The sequence below is a fragment of the Tyto alba genome, unplaced genomic scaffold (genome assembly GCF_018691265.1).
Source record: "Tyto alba isolate M040663 unplaced genomic scaffold, T.alba_DEE_v4.0 Super-Scaffold_38, whole genome shotgun sequence".
NCBI lineage: Eukaryota > Metazoa > Chordata > Aves > Strigiformes > Tytonidae > Tyto > Tyto alba.
Genome location: NW_024881313.1, coordinates 40,651,092 through 40,673,984, shown reverse-complemented (window position 1 = coordinate 40,673,984; position 22,893 = coordinate 40,651,092). Strand labels below are relative to the sequence as shown.

General features: G+C 62.3%; 3 protein-coding genes and 3 non-coding genes across 6 annotated transcripts; 1 reads left to right on the top strand and 5 right to left on the bottom strand.

Moving 5' to 3' along the window:
* Nucleotides 1-200: 200 nt before the first annotated feature.
* Nucleotides 201-14,993, bottom strand: TBRG4 (transforming growth factor beta regulator 4). Its single transcript, XM_042801750.1, has 11 exons — nt 14,872-14,993; nt 12,945-13,429; nt 9,359-9,676; nt 8,249-8,420; nt 6,457-6,614; nt 5,873-5,983; nt 4,215-4,359; nt 3,069-3,314; nt 2,251-2,362; nt 1,622-1,736; nt 201-519 (listed from the first exon to the last, which is right to left on the bottom strand). Exons 2-11 carry the CDS (start codon nt 13,368-13,370, stop codon nt 418-420), a joined length of 1,905 nt encoding a protein of 634 aa, XP_042657684.1. The 5' UTR covers nt 13,371-13,429; nt 14,872-14,993; the 3' UTR covers nt 201-417.
* LOC116962974 lies at nt 2,547-2,686 on the bottom strand. The gene has a single exon (XR_004407903.2). It is a non-coding gene; the product is annotated as a small nucleolar RNA SNORA5 (small nucleolar RNA).
* On the bottom strand, nt 8,636-8,773 carry LOC116963198. Its single transcript, XR_004408019.1, has one exon. It is a non-coding gene; the product is annotated as a small nucleolar RNA SNORA5 (small nucleolar RNA).
* LOC116963199 lies at nt 12,289-12,415 on the bottom strand. Its single transcript, XR_004408021.1, has one exon. It is a non-coding gene; the product is annotated as a small nucleolar RNA SNORA5 (small nucleolar RNA).
* Nucleotides 14,994-19,064: 4,071 nt separating the features above from the next.
* On the top strand, nt 19,065-20,198 carry LOC116963191 (cathelicidin-B1-like). The gene is made up of 4 exons (XM_032999072.2): nt 19,065-19,318; nt 19,566-19,670; nt 19,759-19,842; nt 19,970-20,198. The coding sequence occupies exons 1-4, from the start codon at nt 19,106-19,108 to the stop codon at nt 20,096-20,098; spliced, it is 531 nt and encodes a 176-aa protein (XP_032854963.1). The 5' UTR covers nt 19,065-19,105; the 3' UTR covers nt 20,099-20,198.
* An 862-nt stretch (nt 20,199-21,060) lies between these two features.
* Nucleotides 21,061-22,881, bottom strand: LOC122154347 (cathelicidin antimicrobial peptide). Its single transcript, XM_042802257.1, has 4 exons — nt 22,667-22,881; nt 22,457-22,564; nt 22,250-22,333; nt 21,061-21,194 (listed from the first exon to the last, which is right to left on the bottom strand). The coding sequence occupies exons 1-4, from the start codon at nt 22,853-22,855 to the stop codon at nt 21,084-21,086; spliced, it is 492 nt and encodes a 163-aa protein (XP_042658191.1). The 5' UTR covers nt 22,856-22,881; the 3' UTR covers nt 21,061-21,083.
* Between the last annotated feature and the right edge of the window lie 12 nt (nt 22,882-22,893).

Genomic DNA, 22,893 nt, shown 5'->3' with positions numbered 1-22,893 from the left:
TCCCAGCAGCACAAAGGGGTTTTCTCCCCCACCTGGGTGGGGACACACACACACACACAGATGATGTGGGGCAGGATTTAACCCTGCCCATTAGAGCCCCCCCCTCCCCTGCGCTGGAGGTGGGGGGGGGGGGAGAAGTGTCACAGCCCCCCCGCCCCCCCCCCCCCCCAGCACTAAAACAGGAATAAGAAAGGCCGGGATCATTCTTAATCCTAATCCCCGGCTCAAAGCGGGAGCTGAGCCGCCGCTGCGGTGAAGGGGGTCCCGCCGAGCATCGGGGTGGTGACTCTTTATTTCCCTCCCACCCCCCCCCCAGTCCAGAAAAAAGCCAAAGGGGCCCCCCCCCCCCCCCAAAACGCAGCACTGTACAGCAGCGGGTTTATTGGAACAGGGCTCGGCGGGGCGGCGCCGGCGCGGTTAGCTCGCCAGCGCTTTGGCCGTGACCTTGTTGAGCTTGTCTTTGAGGTAGGCCGCCCGCTGCCGCTCCAGCTTCAGCTCCAGGAACTCGTAGTGGGGGACCTGTGAGGGGGGGGGGGGGAGAGAAAGGAGAAACACACACACCCCCCCCCCTTTAGAACCCAGAGATGCACAGCGGCGTGTGTGTGTCCCCCCCAAAAACCCGTGGGGTGCCCAACCCCTTTTGCTCCCCGTGGCGCAGGCAGGGCGGGGTTGATCCCCACGGTGACAGAAAGGGGGGAACCCCCCCCCCCCTCAAATTGGGATGAGTTGTTGGTTTTTTTTTTTTTTTTTGGGGGGGGGGGGGGAATGGATGAAGGCGGGGGACCCGAGCGCAGACAATTAAAAGCCTGTCCCCAAATTAGCCCGCGTCACCACCGCCGAACAACGGGCTTCTGTCAGCAGCCGGGACGCGCACGGCCTCCCGCGGGGCGGGCAAAATATTTGGGGGGGGGGGAACAACAAAAATATTTATTGGGGGGGGGGGCGGATTTGGTGACAGGAGCGGGGCACGCAGCTCGGGCAAGGGTTTGAGAGCACAGCCCTCCCCTCAAAACAGCGGAGCCGGGACGCCGCTTCTTCCCGGTGGGAGGGAGCAGCCCCGTCTGGGGGGGGATCCCGCCACCCACCCCTGCTGATATATTTAGCAGCGGGCAAGGCTGAAGCTGCTCCTCCTCTTCCTCCTCCTCCTCCTGTCCCCGAGCCTCCCCGCCGGGGAGGGGAGAAATTCCGCAGGGAAAACCCTCCAACCCGGCCGGGAGGGGGGAGAATCTGGGGAAGCGCGGGGACGGGCTGGGGGTGACGAGGCCACCGTGGGACACGTGGCCCTGCCACCCCCCCCCCCCGAAAGGAGCCACCGACCTTCCTCCTCCCTCGCAAGCCGGGGGAATTACCTCCGGGGAGCTAAAGAACGAGGTGAGCAGGGGGATCAGCGCCCTAAAACCTCATCCTTTGTCACCTCCGGGCTTGCCTGGAGGGGATCGCGGCGGCTAATCCACGGGGGCGGCGCGGAGCTGAGGCTCTGTCCCACCCCGAAGCCAGCTGGGGGGGGGGGAAGGCGAGGGGAGCGAGGAGGAGGGTGGTAACCCCCCCCAAAAAAAAAGGCGTCTGCTTTGTGGAATGAGAGACACACACACCAACCCTTCCTCTCCCCGCAGCTACTCACGTCCACCACGAGGAAGCCGGCCGCCTGGATGTGGCGCCGGGCCATGACGTAGCGACCCAGCAGGTCCTTGCTCCTGTTGCTGAAATTGGGGAATTCCCACCGGAGGAAAGCGACCCTGGAAGGGGGGGGGGGGGGACAGAGTAGGGGGGGGGGCCCAGCCGTGAGGCTCGTGGGAGCCGGCAGCTCCAGCTCTGCCCCCCCGGCCAGCGGGACGCGGATTTCTCCGGCCGTTGGAGCCGTTATCCCTCCTCCGAGCCACCGGCAGAGCGGCTCGACGCCGTTTGTTTATTTATTTTTTTTTTTTTTCCAGGCAGGGAGGAGGCAGCTCAGTCCCCAGGGCCCCGCGCAGCCAGGCGGGCTCCGTGGCAGAAGCTCTTTTTGGAGAGAAAAATCATTGCCACGACCGGCGTCCGGCTCCTGGGGTGAGCACCCCCAGCTGCAAAACATGACACACACCCCCCCCCCGCAGCCCTACCCCCGTTTCTGTCCTGCTCCCAAGAGAGGGGGGGGACACGGCTTCCTCGGTACACAAATCACCGGGGAGGTTTGAAGCACCCAAGATCTGTCCCCTCTCCCTCTCCCCACGAGCTCCTGCCCGCGCCGTGGGGCACAGCCGAGCCCAAACCCACCTCCTGGCGCCCGGCGGCAGCGGCTTCGTCCCTTCGGAGCGGAGCAGATGGGGAGCAGCAAAGTCCTTCAAGGGGAGAGGTTTATTTTCGCTGTTCACCACCATCTCGGCGTCTGCACGGAGAGGAAGGAACGCAAAGACTCCCGAGACCCACCCGGACGCTGCTCCCATTGCTCCCCCCCCCCCCCAAAAAAAAAAGCCGGGGAGCGGCTCTGCGCGCGCAGCCGGGGTACAGCACCCTCTCCTCGCGGCGCCGAAGGGCAGGGCCCGCTTCCCAAAAATCTCCTCAGGCAGAAAACGTGTCCGTGACATTCTCACCCCCCCAGCATCCCACAGGAAGGGGGACGTGGGGCTCGTGGACCACCGAACTTGCTGTGGCAGCCGGTTGGCCGGTCCCCGCCACGGAGGAGGCAGAGACCGAATTTGACGGGGCTGCAGGAGAGCGGGGGGGAGCCGGGGGGGGGCAGGAGGGGAGGGGAGGGCAGAGCTTTCCACACCCCCCCCCCTCAGCTCCGCTTGGCTGCGGGAGGGAGAAAGGTTTTCCTCCTCCACCTGCTGCCCACAAGCCAAGCCGGGGGGGGGGGGGGGGGGGGGGGCTGGCGTTCCTGCTCTGCCTCGAGAAGGAAGTTGTGGGAGGAGATGGGAACAGCGGCTGCGCTGAGGAAGCAGAGGGGCGTGAGGCTGAAGAATGAAGGGGTGGGTGGGTGGTGAAGCCCGGTAGCTGCCCCCCAAGTCCGTGTGTGTGTGTGTGTGTCTGTGTGTGTGTGTGTGTGCGCCCCCCCTCCAAGTTGAATTCCCTCCCACGGGGGACGCGCTCACCGATCTGCCAGCCGTAGACGGTGCGTACGTCGAGGCGCCCGTTGTCCCGGCTCCCCAGCACCCCCGCCAACGCTTCCCGCAGGCTGCTCTGCAGCTGGGTCACCACCTTCTCCCCCGCCGGCTCCGCGGGGCTCAGCATCTCCGCCGGCAGGAACGGGCCCCGGTAGCCGGGGCTTTCCAGCTTGGCGGCAGCGTTGATGTGGACGAGCTTCAGGCGTAAATTCTGAGCTTTGAGGGACCGGTCGCCTGGCGGGAGGAGAGGAGCAGAGCTCGAGGTGCAGCCCGAAGCCCCCGCGCACGGCGGGGCTGGGCTCTTCATCCCGTGGCCTCCGTCCCTTCTCCGACTGGGATTCCTCATTCCGGATCCCCGCCCTGGGATGGATCCCTGCCTGCTGGCCCCCCCAGCGGCCTCGCGCCGGCGGCGGTGGGAAACCACCCCGAGCACAGGGCCCTCGTTAGGAGAGGACAGCCCCCTCGGTGTCTGTGGTGTGACTTTATCCCCAAGGTCCCACCGGAGGGGACAAGGGGGCTCCTGGACTGCAGCCCCCCGCCACGGAGGAGGGAGGGACGGACTTTGACGGGGCTGCACCTCGCTGTTTTGGGTCAGGAAACAATAAACCTTCTCGTTTCTTCTTGAGGGAAACGCCGGGGCGGAGCAGCGAGCGGGCTGCGGTTTGGGAGGGGGGAGGGCAACGTGTCACCCCGCTGGGGTTCAACCCTACGGGCACAGCTCCACGTTCAGCTCCGGGCTGGGCAGGACCCGGGGAGGAGAGCACAGGGAAGGCTCGAGCGGATCCCCCCTTCGCCATCACTGTCTTGTTCTCCTTCTCCCCGCACTGCGCACAGGCCCAAATCCACAGCCTGAAGGGGGGGCTACCGGAGCCCGTGGCAATCACTAGCCCAAGTCTCTTAGTGCTGTTGCCCTGAGCTCCCCTTGCCCGGGGGGCACCCTGCACAGAGCTGCAGGGGAGGCTGGGGGTGGGAAATCTGTTACAGCCGCTCCCAGCGAGATCGATTCCCTCCTGGTTAACAACCCGTTAACTGCAATTTAGAGGGACCAGGCTCAGTGTCCCCAAGCTGCTGTCCCCCCCCACTTTCCCCGGGTCTGAGGTTCTCAGTCCCCGGCGGCACAGACGCCCGCCTCACCTCGGATCCAAGCGTGGAAGTCGGGCGCCAGCACTCGGTGCAGGTAGGGAGCCTTGGCCTGCTGCAGCACGCAGAGCGACCACACCAGGTCGGTGAGGAGGTGAGGCTCCAGGCTGGCCAGCTGGCCCTGCAGCTCCTCGTGGACCTGAGGAGAGGAAAACCAAACGGGTTCAGCTCAGGTCGGCGCTGCCGACGCCTCCATCCCGAGCTCAACACACACACACAGGGGGGGTGGGGGGGTGGGGGGGGGGTCTGGCAGCTCAACAGATCCCCGAGGCGTTACGGTGCGCCACCTCTGCAGCAGTGCTTCTCCCCTGGGGCTATCTGCAGCGGGGAGATTTGAAGATTGCTCTCACCCCCCGACCCTGCAGCTGCGTTTTGCTGGCCCAGGGTGCAGAAAGCCCGGCAGCAACATGCAGCAGCCACGGGGCCGCAGCCTTCCCCTTTTCTGAAAAAAGGGAGGGCTGGAGGCGATAACCTCCTTCAGGATCTGCAACTAAATCCTGCCGGGAAGGGAACCGGAGGGGTCTGAGGCTCTGGGGGGGGGGGGGGGGGTGCCCAGGAATCGCAGCAAGAGCCTGGAGCTCTGCACCCTTGCAGGGATTTCTCCCGTTAAACCCGGAGAGCTTTTTAGCAACGCCTCCAAAAACGGGTAGTTCTGCACTTGCTACAAAATCCCCTGTCATGGTGACCACGATTAATGCTGGCAGGGGGAATCCAGAGCCCTGGATGCTACTTCCCCACCCAGGGAGATCCTTTGCTCCCTGGATTGGGTTGGCCAAGGGGGGACAGGGTGCCCTGGGGGGTCCCGCTGATCAGAAGCGCCCATATCTGGGTGCTCTCCCTCCTCGGCTGCGCATCGCAGGTGGGGCTGGGCCGGCCACGCTCCCTCTGCCGGGCGCTCGGCCGGTGGCTGCTTGCTCAGCAACTCTGGCAATCGGCAGCACAAATCTGTGTCCCCCCCCCCCAGGGAGGTCAAGGTGACATCCTCCTCTGCTTCAGAGGGCCAGCCGGGCCGCCTCGGCGAGCTGGGGAAGGCGGGAGGGACGCCAAGGACGGTGCCTGCCCCTCGCTCAACCTCCCCCCAGCCTCCTGCTAAACCACGCCGGAGGCTCCCCCTCTGCTCCTCGCCCTGAGATGTGGCAACCTACCCCCCCCCCCCCCCCAGGCAGGAAGCCACGCGAGCACGTGTGCCTGGGACAGCCTCTAACCATCTCAACAGCCCCGAGCCCCAGGAGCAGCCTCAGCACTACCAAACCGAGGGTTTGGCTCGGCTAGGAGAGTCACACAGCTCTGCCAGGAACGGGCGTGCAGCCATCGACACCCCCGGCCTCGTTATAAAGAGTTAATTACGGCAATTGGGAGTTCAGGAGGGCACAGGAACACCCACACGCTGCTGGTGTCTGCGAGGAAAGCGAGCCCGTGGGGATGTGAGGTGGTCACGGACTAACCGGCTCGGCTACCGCAGCCAGGGGAGCGCCGGGAGGATTTTTAAGCCTGGTCTAAACTCGGGGCAACCCCTTCCCTTTTCTCACACCGTGTAAAGCCGGCTCGAGCCACCCGACGGGCGCTTTCACGCGGGGATGTGCTAGACCAGCAGCCTTCCTGCTGACTAGGGAGGAAGGTTGATGAAGAGGGGGGGAAAAGAGGAAGGTTACCATGTTGAAAAAGTCCTCGCTGTTGCTGGGCTGGAAGTTCAGGCGAGCAAAAGACAGGATGATACTGCACAGATGGGCGACTGACAGCTGCTTGGTGTTGTCCAGGGCGTACTGGAAGATATAGGGGGAAAAAACAGAGATTTAGGCCTGTCCTGTATGAGTACAGACAGTAAAAGATTGACAATGTCAGCCAAGGATGCATCCAGCCCCGTGGCAAGATGGGAAAACGCGAGCAAAAGCTCTTCTAGTGCTCCCCTGGGATTTTATCTTGGCACGAGGGAAAGCTGCGAGTGGAAGCTCTGTAATATTCCAGTAAGGATGCAGAAGTGCAGGCGCATAAACTGGGGCAGAGCTGGGGAGGGGAGCTCAGGAGGAGCTGAGCACGGATGCCTGGAGCTGAGTTTAGCAGAGGATGAACAGCGAGTCCTGTCAGACTCGATTACGGTCGCCGGCTGGGTAGGGAAAACAGGGGCACAGAGAGCACCTCCGGAGAGGTGAGGGTGGGGAACTGGGGTGGATCACAGTCATAGTGGTGCCAATGGGGGCCTCCCAGCCTCCCCCCCCCCAAACCTCCTCCTCCTCACCTGTGCGATGGCCTCAAACAGCGGCAGGCTGAGCCACTTGAGGAGGGAGAAGGATCTGATGCAGCGCGTCACCTCGACGGGCGTCATGGTGAAAACGTGGGGGTGCAGGTCGGTGGCTATCTTCTGGAAGACCTGGGGCTGGTGGAAATTCAGTTTTCCTTAAAGGAGCAAAGAGAAAGCGGCAGCCACTTACAAGGAGCTGGTACGGGAGCCGTGCCTGGACAGGGCGGCGGCGGCACAAGTGGGAGCACAAAGCTGTCCGTTAGGAGAAGAGGGGGCTCGGAGCCTGGTGTCGCCTCGGCCCCATCCTTTGGGGTCAGCCCAAGTCCTGCTGTACCCACCAGCTCCCAGCCCAGCGCCAGCTCACGGCTCCAGCCTCCACCCAGCGCTGGCAGCAGATTTTTCAGCCCCAGTGGCTCCATCTACAGACCCCGGTCTCGTTAAGGCTACCGGGAACCTCACCCCGGCTGAGGAACCAGAGAGCAACAACGATCAGCAACCGGCAGCACCAAGCCCCAGAGGGGCTCGGGTCGAGTGTGGACCAGCCAGGAGGGGACAGTCCCCCTCAGAGAGGGGCAACGGCAGGTTCGAAGCATCCCGACGCAACGCCGTGGCGGTGCCAAGCACCGAAGAGAAACGGCGCCGCGTCTCCACCGCAGCGGCCGCCGGAGCCTGCGAGAGCCGGTCTCGCTCCCAAACCACCTCCAGCCGGTGTAGTTGACCACTTTATAGGTTTTTAAAGCCAAGGGACTGCTGGATTATTTGCTCCGTGTACAACCCGAGCCCATATATACCGGCTTCCTGAGCCGGAGCACCTACAGCCCTGCCTCTGAGAAGGCGCGCAGCGCGGGTTTGGAGGTTCTGACACGGAGCACCCACCACCCTCTTTGAAACTCGTTCCAGATTCAACTTCACAGTAAGTACGCCGGCAACATCAACAAAAGAAGCAGAGCTCCCTCCAAAGCCAGGTGTACTGGAGTTAGTTCTTTATTCCGAGAGGAGAGCTAACCTACAAAGACTGTCCTGGCCACAGTGGTTGTCAGAAGAGCTGCTCCCACCACCCAAAGCTGGACAATCAACTGAAGCAAAGCCCCTCCTCGGCTCCCTTCTCCCCTCCTCCTCTGGGCTTCCCACTGGCTACCAACAAGGATGAGGAAAAGAGGATAACGCAACACTGCGTGAAAAGAGGAGCCATGGAACTAAGGAAATTATTAATTAGTGCTACTCTGCTGTTAATAGAGCTGTTTCGCACCAGGTTCTGTCACCGTCAAGTATCTGGTGGCTCTGGTCTTCCCTGTGGCCAGGAACGTCACTATTCCCCCCTCCCCAAGCGTTTGCCAGCGCTTCTACGGGTACTTGTAGCACTTCACCCGCTGAAGAGTATGAATTCAGCACCCGGCGCTGCTCAAATCATCGTTAATTTGTCACTAGGACACCTCGTGTGGAAAGAAATCCAGTATTTTAAGTGTCACTGTCCCCACGTAAAAAGTCCAGCTCTCCCCAGGGCTGCTGCGCAGCCCTCCTGCGTTTCACGAGCGAGAAAACGGAGGCTGGGGCTCCCCAAGAAACCCACAGCCACGGGAGGAGGGGAGAGAGGATTTGGGGCTGTTTGGGGGATCCTGGCTCACTAGCTACCTAGGCTAGGTATGTTAGGTCCAGCCTAATAACCCTCCCAGCCTCTCTCCTTCATCTGGCCGTGGTGGCAGCGCTCTCAAAACCCCGCTCGAGTGCCCAAAATGAGCTGTTCCCACTCATGATGTCCAGCAGGTCCCAAGAGAACCGAGCCGCTTACCATAGGCGAAGATCAGGTCCGTCAGGACGTTGAGGCTGAGCTCAGAATGCTTCTGGATCAGGTGGTAGGACAAGGCTCGGAGCAGCGGGACGCAGCGCCGGTTCTGGTAGGCTAGAGCCAGCGTTATCTTCCGGATGTCGTTGGGGTTGAACTGTTCAGCAAGCTCCAGAGCCTGCCAAGAAACGTTTTGAGCAGGGAGGTAAAGGGAAAGCACAAAGCGAGGTGCAGATGCAGATTTTTTTTTTCTTTTTTTTTCTTTTTTTTTTTTCCTACGGAGCGAGATGCGCCATGGCATATGGCAGGAGCTACCCGACATCGTTCATTCAAACTTGGCATCGACTGATAACCCCGTCAGGCACAGCTACAGCGTTCTGCCTCGTCACACGCCAGTGTCTGGAGCATTTATTTATCCCCAGGGTCAAGGGAGAGGGACAGTGGGGCTCGTAAGCTACAGATATCACTGTAGCAGCTGTTTGGCCAGTCCCCAGCACGGGCTGGACGAGGACTGAATTTGACGCAGCTGCAGTCGGGGCTCTGACCCAAAGGACACTTCCTGACTCCCAGGAGAGACAGAAACAGGGACCCACTGAGCACTGGAGGGGACAGACCCGTCCCCTTTGGAGCTGACCAGTGCCCAGAGGCAGCCAGAAGGCGAGAACAGCACGGACGCTCCTTGTTCCAGCTCCCCTCACAGCCTGGCTTGTACAGAGAAGCAAAGGACGATGATTTTTGGCAGCTGTAAGTTACGGCTTGTCAGCTGAGCTCAGGAAATTCGAGCCTGTTCTCTGCTAACCTGCCGCAGCTGCGAAGTACGACGCATCAGCTCCCACCTTCCAGCAGCACAGACTACACCCCTATGAGCTGGGAAGGGACTGGTGAGCACAAACTCCCTGCGTCGACGTGGCTCCTCAGATGTGAACCCCTTCTTAGAAGCACCCGTGCGCGGGAAGGTGCTTGAACAGCAAGCTGTAAGCACCCTGGAGCAGCAGCTGGCGCGGAGTTAATGTTCCCACGCAGGGTTGAAGGGGACAGGGCCCTCCTGCTGTTGTCACCAGCGGGAGGTGGCCTGTCTGAAGGGAAGGGTGGTGGAAGGAGAGCCCAAGCCCTTACCTTGTCCTCCAGCCGGTCCATCAGAGCCGGGGAGATGTGCCCGACCTTGCCCATCAGCATCACCACGGATCGGGTGCCCTCGATCTCCGTCCAGCGCAGCTCCAGCTTCTTGATGACTTCGTTCAGCAGTTTGCTCTCCTTCCCCTGCCTGACCGCCAAGAACTCCGCCAGGGAGGCAAGCTGCCTGAAGGTGAGGCGCCGCAGCCTCCACAGCACCTCCTGCTCCACCGACTGCATCTCCCTCCTGTTGCTGTCCACCCCCAGGGAGTAGAGGCTCTTCAGGAGGTTCACCAAGGTGTTATTCCACACCTGAGAAATCTGGGCAGCAGAGGGAAATAAGAGAAAGGTGGTGATGAGACAACACAAGAATATTCAGTTGCTGGTCACGCCCAACACCAGGCAAGGCTCTGTCTCTACAGAAAGAGCTATGCAGCGTCGAGGGGAAGCAAATGAGTCCCCCACCACAACCCGAGGCCTCGGCTCCTCCTCACAGGTGTAGCTCGTGCAGTCAGATACAGGGTGGAGAAGGGGAACCTCAATGCCTGTGCCACAAGCCAAAAACCACCCACTGAGCCTGAGGCACAAAAGAACCTCGCGAGGTAACTGCACGTCGCTTACAGAGCTGCCATATAGCTGCTGAACATTCCCTGCCTCAGAGAAGGAAGTTACACAGATTTCCTACCAGCTGGGTGGAATGTTTAACTAGACTTTATGCTTCTCTGGAAGCACTTAAGCTTCTTTGTGGTGTGGCTGGTAAAACGAAGAGCAGTGGGAAAGACTGATAATTCAGGGGCAGGACGTTGAGGGTCTCGGGGGCAATGCCACAGGACCCCAACTTGCCTCAGCACCTCGGGTCAGATGCAATGTATCCTAAAAGCTCCAATTTCTCTCCGAAAAAGAGGCTGGGCTCAAATCCCATGGGCTGCTGGGAGCACCAGGACTTGCCCAGTGCCACACTCTGCCCACTGAACTTCTCTGCTGGGCCACCGCCGGCTGCGTTCCCACCGGCGGCCCCGATGCGAGGTGGAGCTCGTGGTTTTCCACCAGCGATCGGTCTTCCTGCTTTCAGCTACTCCAGCAAATGAAAACCTTGTTGTTTCCAGCCCGAGCTTCCCCAGCTGTGTTCTGCCACGGCTGCGAAGCACTAAAAGGCAATTCCAGCCTGAAAGCTCTCCAGATTTCTATAAAAACAAACGCTGTCCTTAGCGCAACGTGGGTTCTGATGAGCCTTTCAGTGAGCATGACTGCGCCAGCCGCCCCGGTACAGAGCACAGCGCCTGCCTGACAGAACATCCCGACGTTACAAAATGATTTCAGAAACAAGGAGTTGCTTCTCGGAGTGGCCGTGCAGGAGGCAAGCGAGGCAGTGCCGCCAAGACGCTGAAGCTCGGGCCAGGAGGGACCACACGGGTTTGGGCAAACAGAGGCTTTAACTCTCTGGCCTGTCCAGACTCCAGCACTTCCACCAGCACAGCAAATTCCTAAAGCGCTGCTCAGAAATGGTTCGGCACCTCGGGCACACGAACCACCTGAGCGCTGCCAGGGTGCTCTGTGAAAAACTGAAAAACCACAGGCCGGGATGCAGCTGAGAAGCGAGCAGAACTCGCGATTTGCCCTGGGTTATTCTGTTCAAAATCTCTGGCTTGTCAACACAAGGACGTTACAGGCCGATTAATTTTAGTTGCTTCGCATCAGAGCGCCTTTGCACCTACACAGCAACCACCTGCATTCTGTTATCTACGACCGTGGCTGCAATGACAGCTCGTTGGAGAAGGATGATCGTGTTTGCAGTGAGTTTGCTTGTTTTAAATCTCAAAATCCCACGCCACGTCCCTCTTGGCAGTTTCCTACACTTCAGCCACACTGCCTGGCTTGTCGAATCGCTCGTGCAGCACGACAGCTCGGCTCTGCCAGCTCTGGGGCATCCCTTCCTCCCTGAAGGGTCCCCAGGGACATGGGCACCCCTTTGATCCACGAGGACAGCGACACAGGACCATGCAGACCTGCAGGAGCAGTGCTTTCACTCCAAATACAGAAGCACGGAGGCATTTCAGCTTCACTGAGCTAACCGGGCAACCTCAGGACAAATCCCACCTCTCTGCTATCCCTCAACAGGTTCTAGGGAGCAGAGACTATGGATCAGGAGAAATACAAAGCTTCTGCAGAACACTTGTACTCCCAGAGCCCTGCCAGGAACCGCAGCAAGTTCAACAAGGCAAGTTCACAGGTCGGGGCAACCCCCAGTACCAGCACAGACTGGGAATGGGTGGACTGAGAACAGCCTGAGGGAGAAGGATTTGGGGGGTGCTGGTGAGTGTAAAATGGAACATGAGGCAGCCCCGTGCGCTGGCAGCCCAGAACCCACCCGTGCCCTGGGCTGCAGCCAGAGCAGGGGGGGCAGCAGGGCCGGGGAGGGGATTGTCCCCCTCTGCTCCGCTCTGGGGAGACCCCCCTGCAGTGCTGGGGCCAGCTCGGGGGCCCCCAACAGCAGAAGGACCCGGAGCTGCTCGAGCGGGGCCAGAGGAGGCCACGGAGATGCTGGGGGGGCTGGAGCAGCTCCCCTGGGGGGCCGGGCTGAGAGAGTTGGGGGGGTTCAGCCTGGAGAAGAGAAGGCTCCGGGGGGACCTTCGAGCGGCCTCCCAGGGCTTAAAGGGGGGACAGGGAAGGTGGGGGGGGACTCTAGATCAGGGGGTGTGGGGGTAGGACGAGGGGGGATGGGTTTAAGCTGCCAGAGGGCAGATTTAGGTGAGATCTAAGGCAGAAATTGTTCCCTGTGCGGGGGGGGAGGCGCTGGCCCAGGGTGCCCAGAGCAGCTGTGGGTGCCCCCTCCCTGGAAGGGTTCAAGGCCAGGTTGGACGGGGCTGGGAGCCCCCTGAGCTGGGGGAAGGGGGCCCTGCCCTGGGCAGGGGGTGGCACTGGGGGGGCTTTAAGGTTCCTCCCAACCCAAACCATCCTGTGATCCCATGACGTGGGGCCCACGAGCTGCAGCTATTTCCGTAGCAGCCAGCTGGGCCAGCACCAACCAGAGTGGACGATGCTGGATTTAACAGGGCTGCTGAGGCTTGACCATACGACGTGCCGGGCACGGGGCACTGGTTCCCTTCAGATGCCCCATCTTACCCAGCAGCTTCTCCCGGGGCTGATGACCGGGGAGAAGAATCACAGTTGAATTCACTGGGACGCCTGGTGAGGCACTGCAGGCACCAGCAAGCTCTCAGCACAACTCACAGGCTGCTTGGCTCTGACATGTCTTTGCCACTAACTGGCAAAGGTGCAGCTTTATCTGACTGAAAAAGCTAAAAATTCACGGGGACAGGAGCAAGGCAGCATTTAACAAGGATGATCTCACCTCTACGTTTTGTCTCTGGTCCAAAAAGCAAAGCTTTTAGATAGAAATAATCAGGCATCCTGGCCAGAGCTGATAATTTCACTCTCCACTTCATTTTTTTTAATTGGAAAGGCAAAGTAAAATCCTGAACGAGCAGCCGGTTCCAGCCAGCCACACCGGTTCAATCCCAGGAGCACCGGCCACTTTCCACCTCGTATTCTTTCCCCAAAACTCTTCTGCAGGAAGGAAAGCACTTACCTGGGAATCCATGATGCTGATGAGCTGTTGGAAACGTCCGTCTTGCAGAATGCTCTTCGTTTCTAGTTGTTTTTCCATTGCGAGCCGGGAAAGTTGAGTAATTACTAGTGAGGCTTCGTTACTATTAAGAACGTGGAGTTCACTCAACTGGAAGAGTTCCTGAGGGCTCATGGCCGTTTCGATCAGTTCCCCGATCACTTTGCGCTCTGGGTTCCCGCTGTCTTCCACCTGCTCTTTGACTGAGAATCCGTCTGCCCAGCTGGCAGGGCTCGAAGCATGAAGCGAAGCGAAAGGTGCTTGAGGCAGAGCTCTGGCCATCGCCACCTTCCCCGCCGGCGCCAGCAGAGAAGCCGGGACGGCCGAGGGAGCGGGGACGAAGGCACCGAAGTGCCGCCAGCAGCAGCGTCGCACCAAACGGACTGCCATGGTGGAGGGCAGGAAGGAGGGGGTGGAAGGCTGGAGCTCAGCGCCACATTTCGGGAACGCTACGGAAGGAAAAGAAACCTTTTAGGAGCCGGAGGACGTCAGAGGTAAAAAGGAGGCAGCTGACTTCAGGTCGCGGCTGTGAGGAAAAGACTGTTTCGACCCGCTATACTGGATGTGAAGAGGCAATAAAAGCTTCCCGCCGGCAAAACACCGCTCTGGAAGAGGCCACACTCTCCTCCGTGGGGGGCTAAGCTGTCACCAGACCCCCCTGAGGGGCCGCCGAACCCCGGGGCGGCTCTCCGAGGCGGCGTGGGTCTGGAGCACGCCCTGCTCCTCACCGCCACAACTGGGCTTCAGGGGACACAGCCCCATTTCCCCCCCCGCCGCTCCCAGTTTCCCCACACCATCCTCTGGGGGCTCCTTCCTCCCTGGCCCCCCCCACCCCTGAGGCTATTCCCCTCAGATCCACCCCCAGTCCTGCCCTTCCTCCCTGGGGCTGTTTCCCCCTGGATCCTGCCCTCCTCTCCCGGGCTCTTCCCCCCTCAAAGCCTCCTGCACCCACCCCACATTCCTCCAGGCTGTTTCCCCTCGCAGCCCCCCCACCCCTGGAGCTATTCCCCTCAGACCCCCCCCAGGCCCAGCACACACTTCCCTGGGCTGTTTTCTCCAGGGCTCTTCCCCCTCAAAGCCCCCCAGGGGCCCACACCTCCTCCCCTGGGTTGTTTCCCCTCGAGAGCCCCCTGGGCGCTTCCCCCTCACACCCCCTGTCCCGTTTTTCCCCCCGGGGGCTGTTCCCCCACCCCCCCCCCCCCAGGTCTCCCCTTTAAGTCCCCGGGGCTCTTCCCCCTCACACCCCCAGGGCCATTTCCCCCTTTCCCCGGGACAATTTCCCCCCCCCCGGAGCCGTTTCCCCTCGAAGCCCCATGGGCTTTTCCCCCTCACACCCCTCCCGGGGCCGTTCCCCCCCCACCCGGTCCCATTTCCCCTCACACCCCCCAGGGCTGTCTCCCCTCGAACTCTTCCTCCTCACACCCCCCAGGGCCGTTTTGCACCCCAAGACCCCGTTTTCCCTCACACCCCCCAGAGCCGTTTCCCCTCAGCCCCCCCCCCCCCCCCCGGGGCCGTTTTCCCCTCACACCCCCCGGGACTGTTTCCCCTCAGACCCCCCTCCGGGCTCTTCCCCCTCAAGCCCCCCGGGGCCGTTTTCCCCTCAGACCCCCCTCCGGGCTCTTCCCCCTCAAGCCCCCCGGGGCCGTTTTCCCCCTCAGACCCCGCCCGGGCTCTTCCCCCTCAAGCCCCCCGGGGCCGTTTTCCCCCTCAGACCCCGCCCGGGCTCTTCCCCCTCAAGCCCCCCGGGGCCGTTTCCCCCTCAGACCCCGCCCGGGCTCTTCCCCCTCAAGCCCCCCGGGGCCGTTTTCCCCCTCAGACCCCTCCGGGCTCTCTCCCCCCGGGACCATTTTCCGCCCCCACCGGGGCCGTTTTTCCCGCCGCGGGCCCTGACCTCTCCCGCCCCAGCCACACGCCGGCTCGGCAGCGCAGACACAACGCGCATGCGCGCCGGCGCCGCGCCGCCGACGTCAGCGCCGCCGCGGCGGCTCCCTATTGGCAGCGCGCCGGCAACGTCACTACGTAGGGCGCCGGCAGGGGAAGGGCGGCCGCCATTATCATCCTCCTCCTCCTCCATCCTCCGTCCGCCATCATCATCCTCATCGTCGTCCGGCGGCCCGGCCGGGCCCGGAGCGCGGCGGGCGGCTCTACGCGAGGCCGCGGGATCAGGCTGGGCCCGCCCGGCCGCCATTTTGTAGAGCAGCGGGACCGGCTCTGCGGGGGGAAGATGGAGGCGGGGGGGGGGGGTGAGGCCGGGCGGCTGCTCTGTGGGGCGGCCGATCTGTGAGGCCGCTCCCCCCCCTTTTTGGGGCCGCTCCCCCCCTTTTTGGGGCCGCTCCCCCCCCTTTTTGGGGCCGCTCTCCCCCTTTTTTGGGGCTCCCCCCCATGTGGGACTGCACCCCTTCTTTGGGGCTCCTCCCCTGTGGGGCTGCTCCCCTTTTTTGGGGCTCCCCTCTGTGGGGCTGCTCCCTCTCGTTGGGGCTCCCCCTCCCTGTGGGGCTGCTCGCCCTTTTTGGGGCTCCTTCTCTGCCTGTGGGGCTGCTCCCCCGTCCTGCCCCACTGCCATTCTCCCCTTCCTCAGGGACTCCCCAGCCCCCTTAAATCCTGCCCTTCAGCTGCCTGGCTTCTCGGGGGTGGATCCCCCACGCTGGCTCGCTCTGGGGGATCACCCAGCCCCCTGCTTTACCTGCCGGGGTGTCACCGCTAAGGTTAACCGAGTTCTGCCTCCCCTCACCCCTCTGTGTTTTCTTTTCCCACTGTATCAGCGTCCAAACAGATCAGGGCTGGGCTGTGGGAACAGATAAAAGGCAAATAAGCCTGTGGTTTGCCAGGAACGAGGAGGGGCTGCTCGATCTTGTGGTGGTCAAATAAAGCCAGAGAGTGATTTACGAGCGGGGTATTTCTCACGGCTCGGGGCCTGTTTTGTTTGGTTTTGGGGGTGTTGTTTACCCGCCCCCAGTCAGAGGTGGGGAGTTGGTTTGGGACGAACAGCCGTGGCTGTGTGAGTGTGGTGTTACCCCCAGGCAAAACTCGCCAAATTTTCCCTTTCTGTTCCCAAAATGGCCACGTGGGGTTTCATGCCTAATTTGAAAGGGGTGAGCCTGCCTTGAGGTTTACACAGAACATTTAAAAACAATATTTGGATGCACTGATGCTGGGTTTGGTGGCTGTTAAATCCTGAGTATGAGCTGCAGGAAAAACGGAGCAAAAAATTTTTTTCTGGAGGCCTGGTGCATCCTCGGGTGGGACCTGGGCTCTTGCATCGGGCGCCGTTTCCCTACGGGATGCGGGTGCTGCTCGGCCAGATGTTCCCTTCTGATATCCAGAGGGATTTTGGCTCCGATAAAATGCGCCGACTTTGTTCACCTCGGTGTTGTGCTACGGAGGGGCAGGAGGCCCAGCAAGGACCCCCGGTGCTGTGTGTCCCACCTGAATCCACTTTTCTATATAACTGAAGAAGGAAAGAATTGAAGAATTTGGAAGGAATTTGGAGGAATTTGGAAGGAATTTTGGAGGAATTTGGAAGGAATTGAAGAATTTGGAAGGAATTGAAGAATTTGGAAGGAATTTTGGAGGAATTTGGAAGGAATTGAAGAATTTTGAAGGAATTGAAGAATTTTGAAGGAATTGAAGAATTTTGAAGGAATTTTGGAGGAATTTGGAAGGAATTTTGGAGGAATTTGGAAGGAATTGAAGAATTTTGAAATAATTTGGAGGAATTTTGAAGGAATTTTGGAGGAATTTTGAAGGAATTGAGGAATTTTGGAGGAATTTGGAATGAATTGAAGAATTTGGAAGGAATTTAATTGAAGAATTTGGAAGAATTGAAACATTTGGGAAGAATCTGCCATCCTCAAAAGCTCGCCTCAAGTTGAAGGAACATGGAAGGGCCAGCAGGGACGCTGCCGAGAGCCGGCTCAGCCGCAGCAGGTTGCCCGGGGCCACCTCCAGTTGAGTTTTGGGTATCTCCGAGACCAGAGACTCCACAACCCCTCTGAGCAACCAATTCCTGTGTTGGCTTACGGTCATCTTTGTGTTCTCCAAGACTCCCAGGACCTTCTCCAAGGAGCTGCTGGGTGGCCCGGGCCCGTCCTGGTGCCTGGGTTTGTTCCTCCCTTGCGCAGGACGTGGCGCTTGTCCCTGCTGAACCCCGCGAGGTTCCTCCTGGCCCATCTCTCCAGCCTGCTGAGGTCCCTCCGGGTGGTGGGACGACCCTCTGGTGCATCAACCGCTCCTCCCAGTTTGGTGTCGTCTACCAACCTGCTGCGGGTGTGCTCTTGCCCCCTCATCCCAGTTGTTAATGAAGACGTGCAACGCTTCTGGCCCCAGTATGGACCTCTGGGGAACACCACCAGGGCATCAGGACCTGTGACCACGCTCTGGGCTTGGCTGTTGAGCCTATTCTCAGGCCGTGCTGATGGCTCCTGACCTTGGGTTGTCTCCTTGGGTACAAGCCCTGGTGGGCTTTGGCTCGCTTAAACCCAGCCCTGCCCCTTGGGCAGAGTCTGCATCTTCCACTTACCCCGGCTTCCCCCTCTTGTACGCGTCCCTCTTGTCCTTGAGCTCAGTCAGGAGCTCCTTGCTCATCCACGCAGACCTTCCACCACCTCTCTTAGCCTCCTGCCATCAGGATGGCCCGTGCTTTGTCTGGGAGAAGATGATCCTTGGCAATGAACCAGCTCTCCCAGACCCCGCTTCTCTCTAGGCCGCTATCCCGTGGGATCGTTCCAGGCAGGTTCCTCAAAAGGCCAAATTCTGCTCTCCTGAAGTCTCCACAGTGGAGATCCAGCTTTCTGCCCGGCTCCCACCCCTCAGAATCTGGAGTTCCACCCATCTCGTGGTCACCGCAACCAGGGCTGCCCCTGACCTTCTCATCTCCGACCAGCTTGCCCTTGTTTGTTAGCGGACCACCTCTTGTTGTTGGCTTCTCGGTCGCCGGGCTTGGGAAGCCGTCCTCCAGGCCACCCCTGGAACGGTGGGTCCAGTTCTGGTTCCTGCAAGTCAAGAAGGACGCGGCCAGAATGGAGAGCGTCCCAAGGAGGACCAGGATGATGCTCAGAGGTCTGGAGAACCCTGCTCTAGGAGGAAAAACTGAAGGAGTTGAGTCTCTTCTCCCTGGAGAGGAGAAGATTTTGGGGGGGGGGCCTCATCACGGTAGACCAGTACTCAAAGGGTGGAGGCTTTTAAGGAGCTACGTGGAAAAAACAAGGGGCAACAACGGATAACTGGGAGAGGCTTCATCTCAACTTCAGTCGTACAGTGAGACCAGAAGAACCTCCCCGGGGACGCGGTGGAGTTCCCGTTGCTGGAGCTTCTCGAGATGAACGGGGATGGGGAGGGAGACAATCCCACCGAGGGCCCTGTCTCAGCGGAAGGTTGGACCTGGTCGCACCCGGAGCTTTCCGGGACCAACCCGGGCTGACCCACGGCTCTTGTGAGCGACACCATCCGTCCCTGGGGACTTCCCTGCCGCCAGCTCGGACCTGGGCGCGCTCGTCCCCGCTTGATTTACAACCTGCTGGGAGCTCCACGACCTGCACCCACCGGGACCTCTGAACCCCGTTTGGGTGGCTTTGGGCTTCCCCTCGGCTGCGCGTGGCCGGCGGGTGGGTCATCTTCTGGGCAGGGTCTCTTGATGTTCTCCTGGAGGTTCCTGCTCCGCTTCGGAGAAGGCGAACCGCTCCCACGGCTGGTGTTTGGTCAAACCCACCTCGTTTGCCGTCAGGGACAGATGTCTTCGCCCTGCCCAGCCATAAATCACCCCCCCCCGGGGTGGGGTGGGGGGGCTGGAAAGCCCCGGCCATGGGGCAGGGCGGCTTCTCCCTCCAGCCCCGTGGGAGAACGGGGGCGAGGAGCCCAACGTGGTGTCACCCTACGAACCCAGGTTCGGCTCTTTCGGGGGTCACCTCGGGGGCGCGCCTTGCTCAGCACCCCGGTTTCTTGAACCCCAGAGGTGACCGGCAGCACCAGGCTGGGACAACCGCTCTGGGGAACGGACTCAGCTCCCGGCCGGATTCGGCCCGCCGCCGGGAATTTCCCGTCGGCGCGGGGCGGGGAAGCCCGCGGCAGCTCCTATAAAAAGGGGTCCCCGGCGCGGCGGGTGCTGGAGCAGGGGGTTGGGGAGCAGGATGAGGCCGCGCCGGGGGGTGCTGGCGTCGCTTCTGCTGCTGCTGGGGTCGGCCAAAGCCACCGCGCCGACGCCGGATGGACCCACGGCGGCGTCCGTCCCGCCGGCGGTGGCTTACGGCGACGTCGTCTCGGCGGCCGTGGAGCTGCTCAACGCCAGGTCCGTCAGTCCTTACGTCCTGCGGCTCCGGGAGGCCCAGCCCCGGCCCGGCTGGGTGAGTGCTGAGCTCCTTCATCCCTGGAGCAGGATACGGCCCTTTTTGTTTTGTTTTGTTTTGTTTTTTTTGGGAGCGTGGGGCTGAATCCGGCTCGTTTTGAGGCTGAGTCCAACCCCTTTGTAGGGATGGAGCCCACCTAAGTTAAGGCTGAGTCCAGGCTGGATGTGGCCCCTCACGGGGCTGGATCCGGCCCGTTTTGGGGCTGAGTGTTGGGGGGTTTGATGGGTCCTGTGTCCTCTCCCAGCCCGCGGGACTGCAGCACCGGCAGGAGCTGAGCTTCACCGTCGAGGAGACCTCATGCCGAGCCCCGGGGACGGCCACCGCCGCCTGCAAGAGCCGCTGGCTCGGGGTGAGCGTTCCCCAGCGGGGAGCAGGCGCTGGGGAAACTGAGGCACGGGGAAAGGTCCGGGTTTTTCTCAGCCTCCTCTTCCTCGCAGGCGGTGAGTTGGTGCCGGGGCTTCGTCTTCCTCGAGCAGCAGCAGCCCACGGTCGAGCTGTCCTGCGACAAGGTGCCCAACGCGGTAAGAAGGGGCCCAAAACCGGCGCCGGCCCCTCCCTGGTGGCCGGGGGGGGGGGGACGACACACACACACACGTCACCCCCTCCCCGGTCCCCTCGAGGTTTGACACCAGTTGCTTCTCCTCCCAGTTCGGCCGTTTCGGGAAATCCAGACTCTCGGATTTTTTCACCCGGATCAAGGAGCGTTTCGGGGGTTTCATCCAGTGCGGCAAGATCTGGATCCGGGACAAACTCGACCTCAACCCCCCCAAACCCTGAGCGGGTGACACCGTGTGTGTGTGTGTGTGTCCCCCCCCCCCAGCTCTCCCTGTGCCCCCCGCCCGGGCGCTCTGCTTAAAATAAACATTCCCCGCCGCGCTCTCGGTGTCACCGCGGGTCCCTGCGCCGCCGTGTCATGTCCCCCCCCCCCACCATCCCCGGGGACGTGGGGACGGTCCCCATCCCGCAACACCCCCCCCCCCCAAACACCCAGCCAAGGGGCTCCCAGGATTGGGGACGAGGGTGCTGAGCTCCTGGGTGCTGGAGGGGGGGGGGGGGTGACACTGTGACACTGCTCGGGTCCCCCCATGTCCCCATAGGGACGCTGGGGGGGACACCAGAACCTTGGGGGGGGGGTTTAAGGGTGTGGGGTGAGCTGCTCCCCCTTGGGCTGGCCCCAGGCACCCGGGGATGGGTGCCACCTCTCCCTGATGGGTGCCACCTCTCCCTGATGGGTGCCACCACCCCGTTGTCACCTCCCCCCACCCACCCCCCAGGACTGGGTGGGGGAGATGCTGATCCGGAGGGTCCCTGGGGGGGGGGGGGGGGGGGGGGGGAAGCAGGGTCAGCTCCCCCCCGGGGCCTCATCCTGGCACTGGCCTCGTGCGGGGACCCCCGGGGCTGGGTCCCCCACTGCACCCCAAAACCCCTCGGAGACCAGAGGGTCCCCCAGGAGCCTGCGCCAGTTGTGGGGTCCCCCCAGGGGGGATGATGCCATGGGGGGGGTGTGGGGGGGGTGTGTGTGTGACGTGACCAGCTGCTTTTTATTTTTGGGGGGGGAGTGGAGGTGCCCTGAGGGCTCCCCAGGGATGACCCCACGTCCCCTCAGGGCCGAGCCCCTGACCCCACGGGTGGGGGAGGTGACAGGGGAGGAGCCCCTCACCGCTGTGCCTCAGTTTCCCCTTCCTCCCCCCCCCCCCAATCCTCCCTGCACCCCAAAAATCAGCCAGGAGCCAGGCTCCCTCACGACGGCCCCTTTATTGGCTCAGCCCAAGCGGACGCTGCCCCTGGCGTGGATGCTGAAGCTGATTCGGGGTCGAAAACGCCGGATTCTGCCCAAGAAACGCCCGAACCGGCCCCGCTGGACAAGAACCGGCTGCCAAAGGGACAGTGGGGGTCACCGGGGTGGGGGGGGGGTGGGGCTGCTGGGGACCCCCCCACCCAGGAGTATCCACCCAGGTCCCCACCTGGGGGACCCCACACCTGAGACCCTGCACCCAGGTTCCTCCCCCACCCAGCGCCCTGCACCCAGCACCCCCCAACTGGGACCCCGCCCAGCACCCCCCCAGCTGGGGCACCACTTAGGAACCACCCGTGGGACCCCACACCCAGGACCCCACTCGGGACCCCTCAACTAGGACCCCACTAGGACCCCCTAAACTGGGACCCCACTCAGGAACCCCCAGACTGGGACCCCACACCCCAGAGACCACACTGGGGACCCCACCCAGCACCCCCCCCCAGCTGGGACACCACTCAGGACCCACCCAACCGGGACCCTACACCCAGGAACCCCCAACTGGGACCCCACTCAGGACCTCCCAAATGGGAATCCACCCAGCACCCCCCAACTGGGACCCCACACCCAGGAATCCGCACTGGGGACCCCACTCAGGACCCCCCAACTGGGACCCCACCCAGCACCCTCCAATTGGGACCCCACTCAGGACCCCCCAGACTGGGACCCCCACACGCAGGAGCTCTCCCTGGGGACCCCACCCAGCACCCCCCAACTGGGATCCCACTCAGGACCCCCCAACTGGGACCCCCACCCAGGACCCCCCAACTGGGATCCCACTCAGGACCCCCCAACTGGGACCCCACACCCAGGACCCCCCAACTGGGACCCCACGCCCAGAAGCCCCCACTGGGGACCCCACCCAGCACCCCCCATGCCCAAGAGCCCACACCAGGGAACCCCACTCAGGACCTGTACCCAGCACCCAGCACCCCACGGGTGCCCCAGGATCCCGCCCCCCCAGCGGGTTGGAGCCGTCGTGGTCAGGATTGTCCCTTCCGAGGGGCAGGAGGGGGCGACACCAACACCCCACCCATGGGTGCTCCCACCCACGACCAGTGGGTGCCCGGGGGGGGGGGGGGGAGGTGGGGGGTGGGTGCTGCCCCCCTGGGACCCCCCCCCCCCCCACTCACGTTGGAGGAGGCGTCGGTGCAGCGCAGGTCGATCTCGGGGGAGCTCTGCAGGAACTGCACCGGCCCCGAGCACTCCTTGATGACCTGGGTGGGTGGGGTGGGGGACAATGACACCCAGTGTCACCCAGGGGAGCCCCAGCGATGACACCCAGCTCCCCCCCCACCCCCACGGTGTCACACCCCCCCCCCCCCCATCCTCATCCTCACCCCGTTCTCCTTGAAGTCGCAGTCGTCGGGGTTCACCCCGGCGCTCGGGGCGCACTCTGTCTCCATCATGCTGAAGTTGAGTCCCCGCAGCGTGCTCAGCTCGACGCCCTGCGGGGTCACGAGTGGGTGGGGGGAATAAAATAAAAAAAAACAAAAAAACAGAAAAAAAAAACAGCCCACCCCCCTCGTCACGAGTGGGTCCACACTCACCGGGGCGGGCTCGGGGTCGGCGCTGAGCAGCCTGAAGGCGTTCTGCACCTCGGGGCGCTGGTTGTAGGAATCCACGGCCTGAGCCAGCGCCTGGGTGTAGGCGAGGGGGGCCGGGGCGGGGAGGGCGCACCCCCCCCCCAGCGCCACCAGCACCAGCACCCAGGAACTCAGCACCCAGGAGCTCAGCATCCTTGTCCCCCGCCTGCCACGGCCACCACCGCTACCTC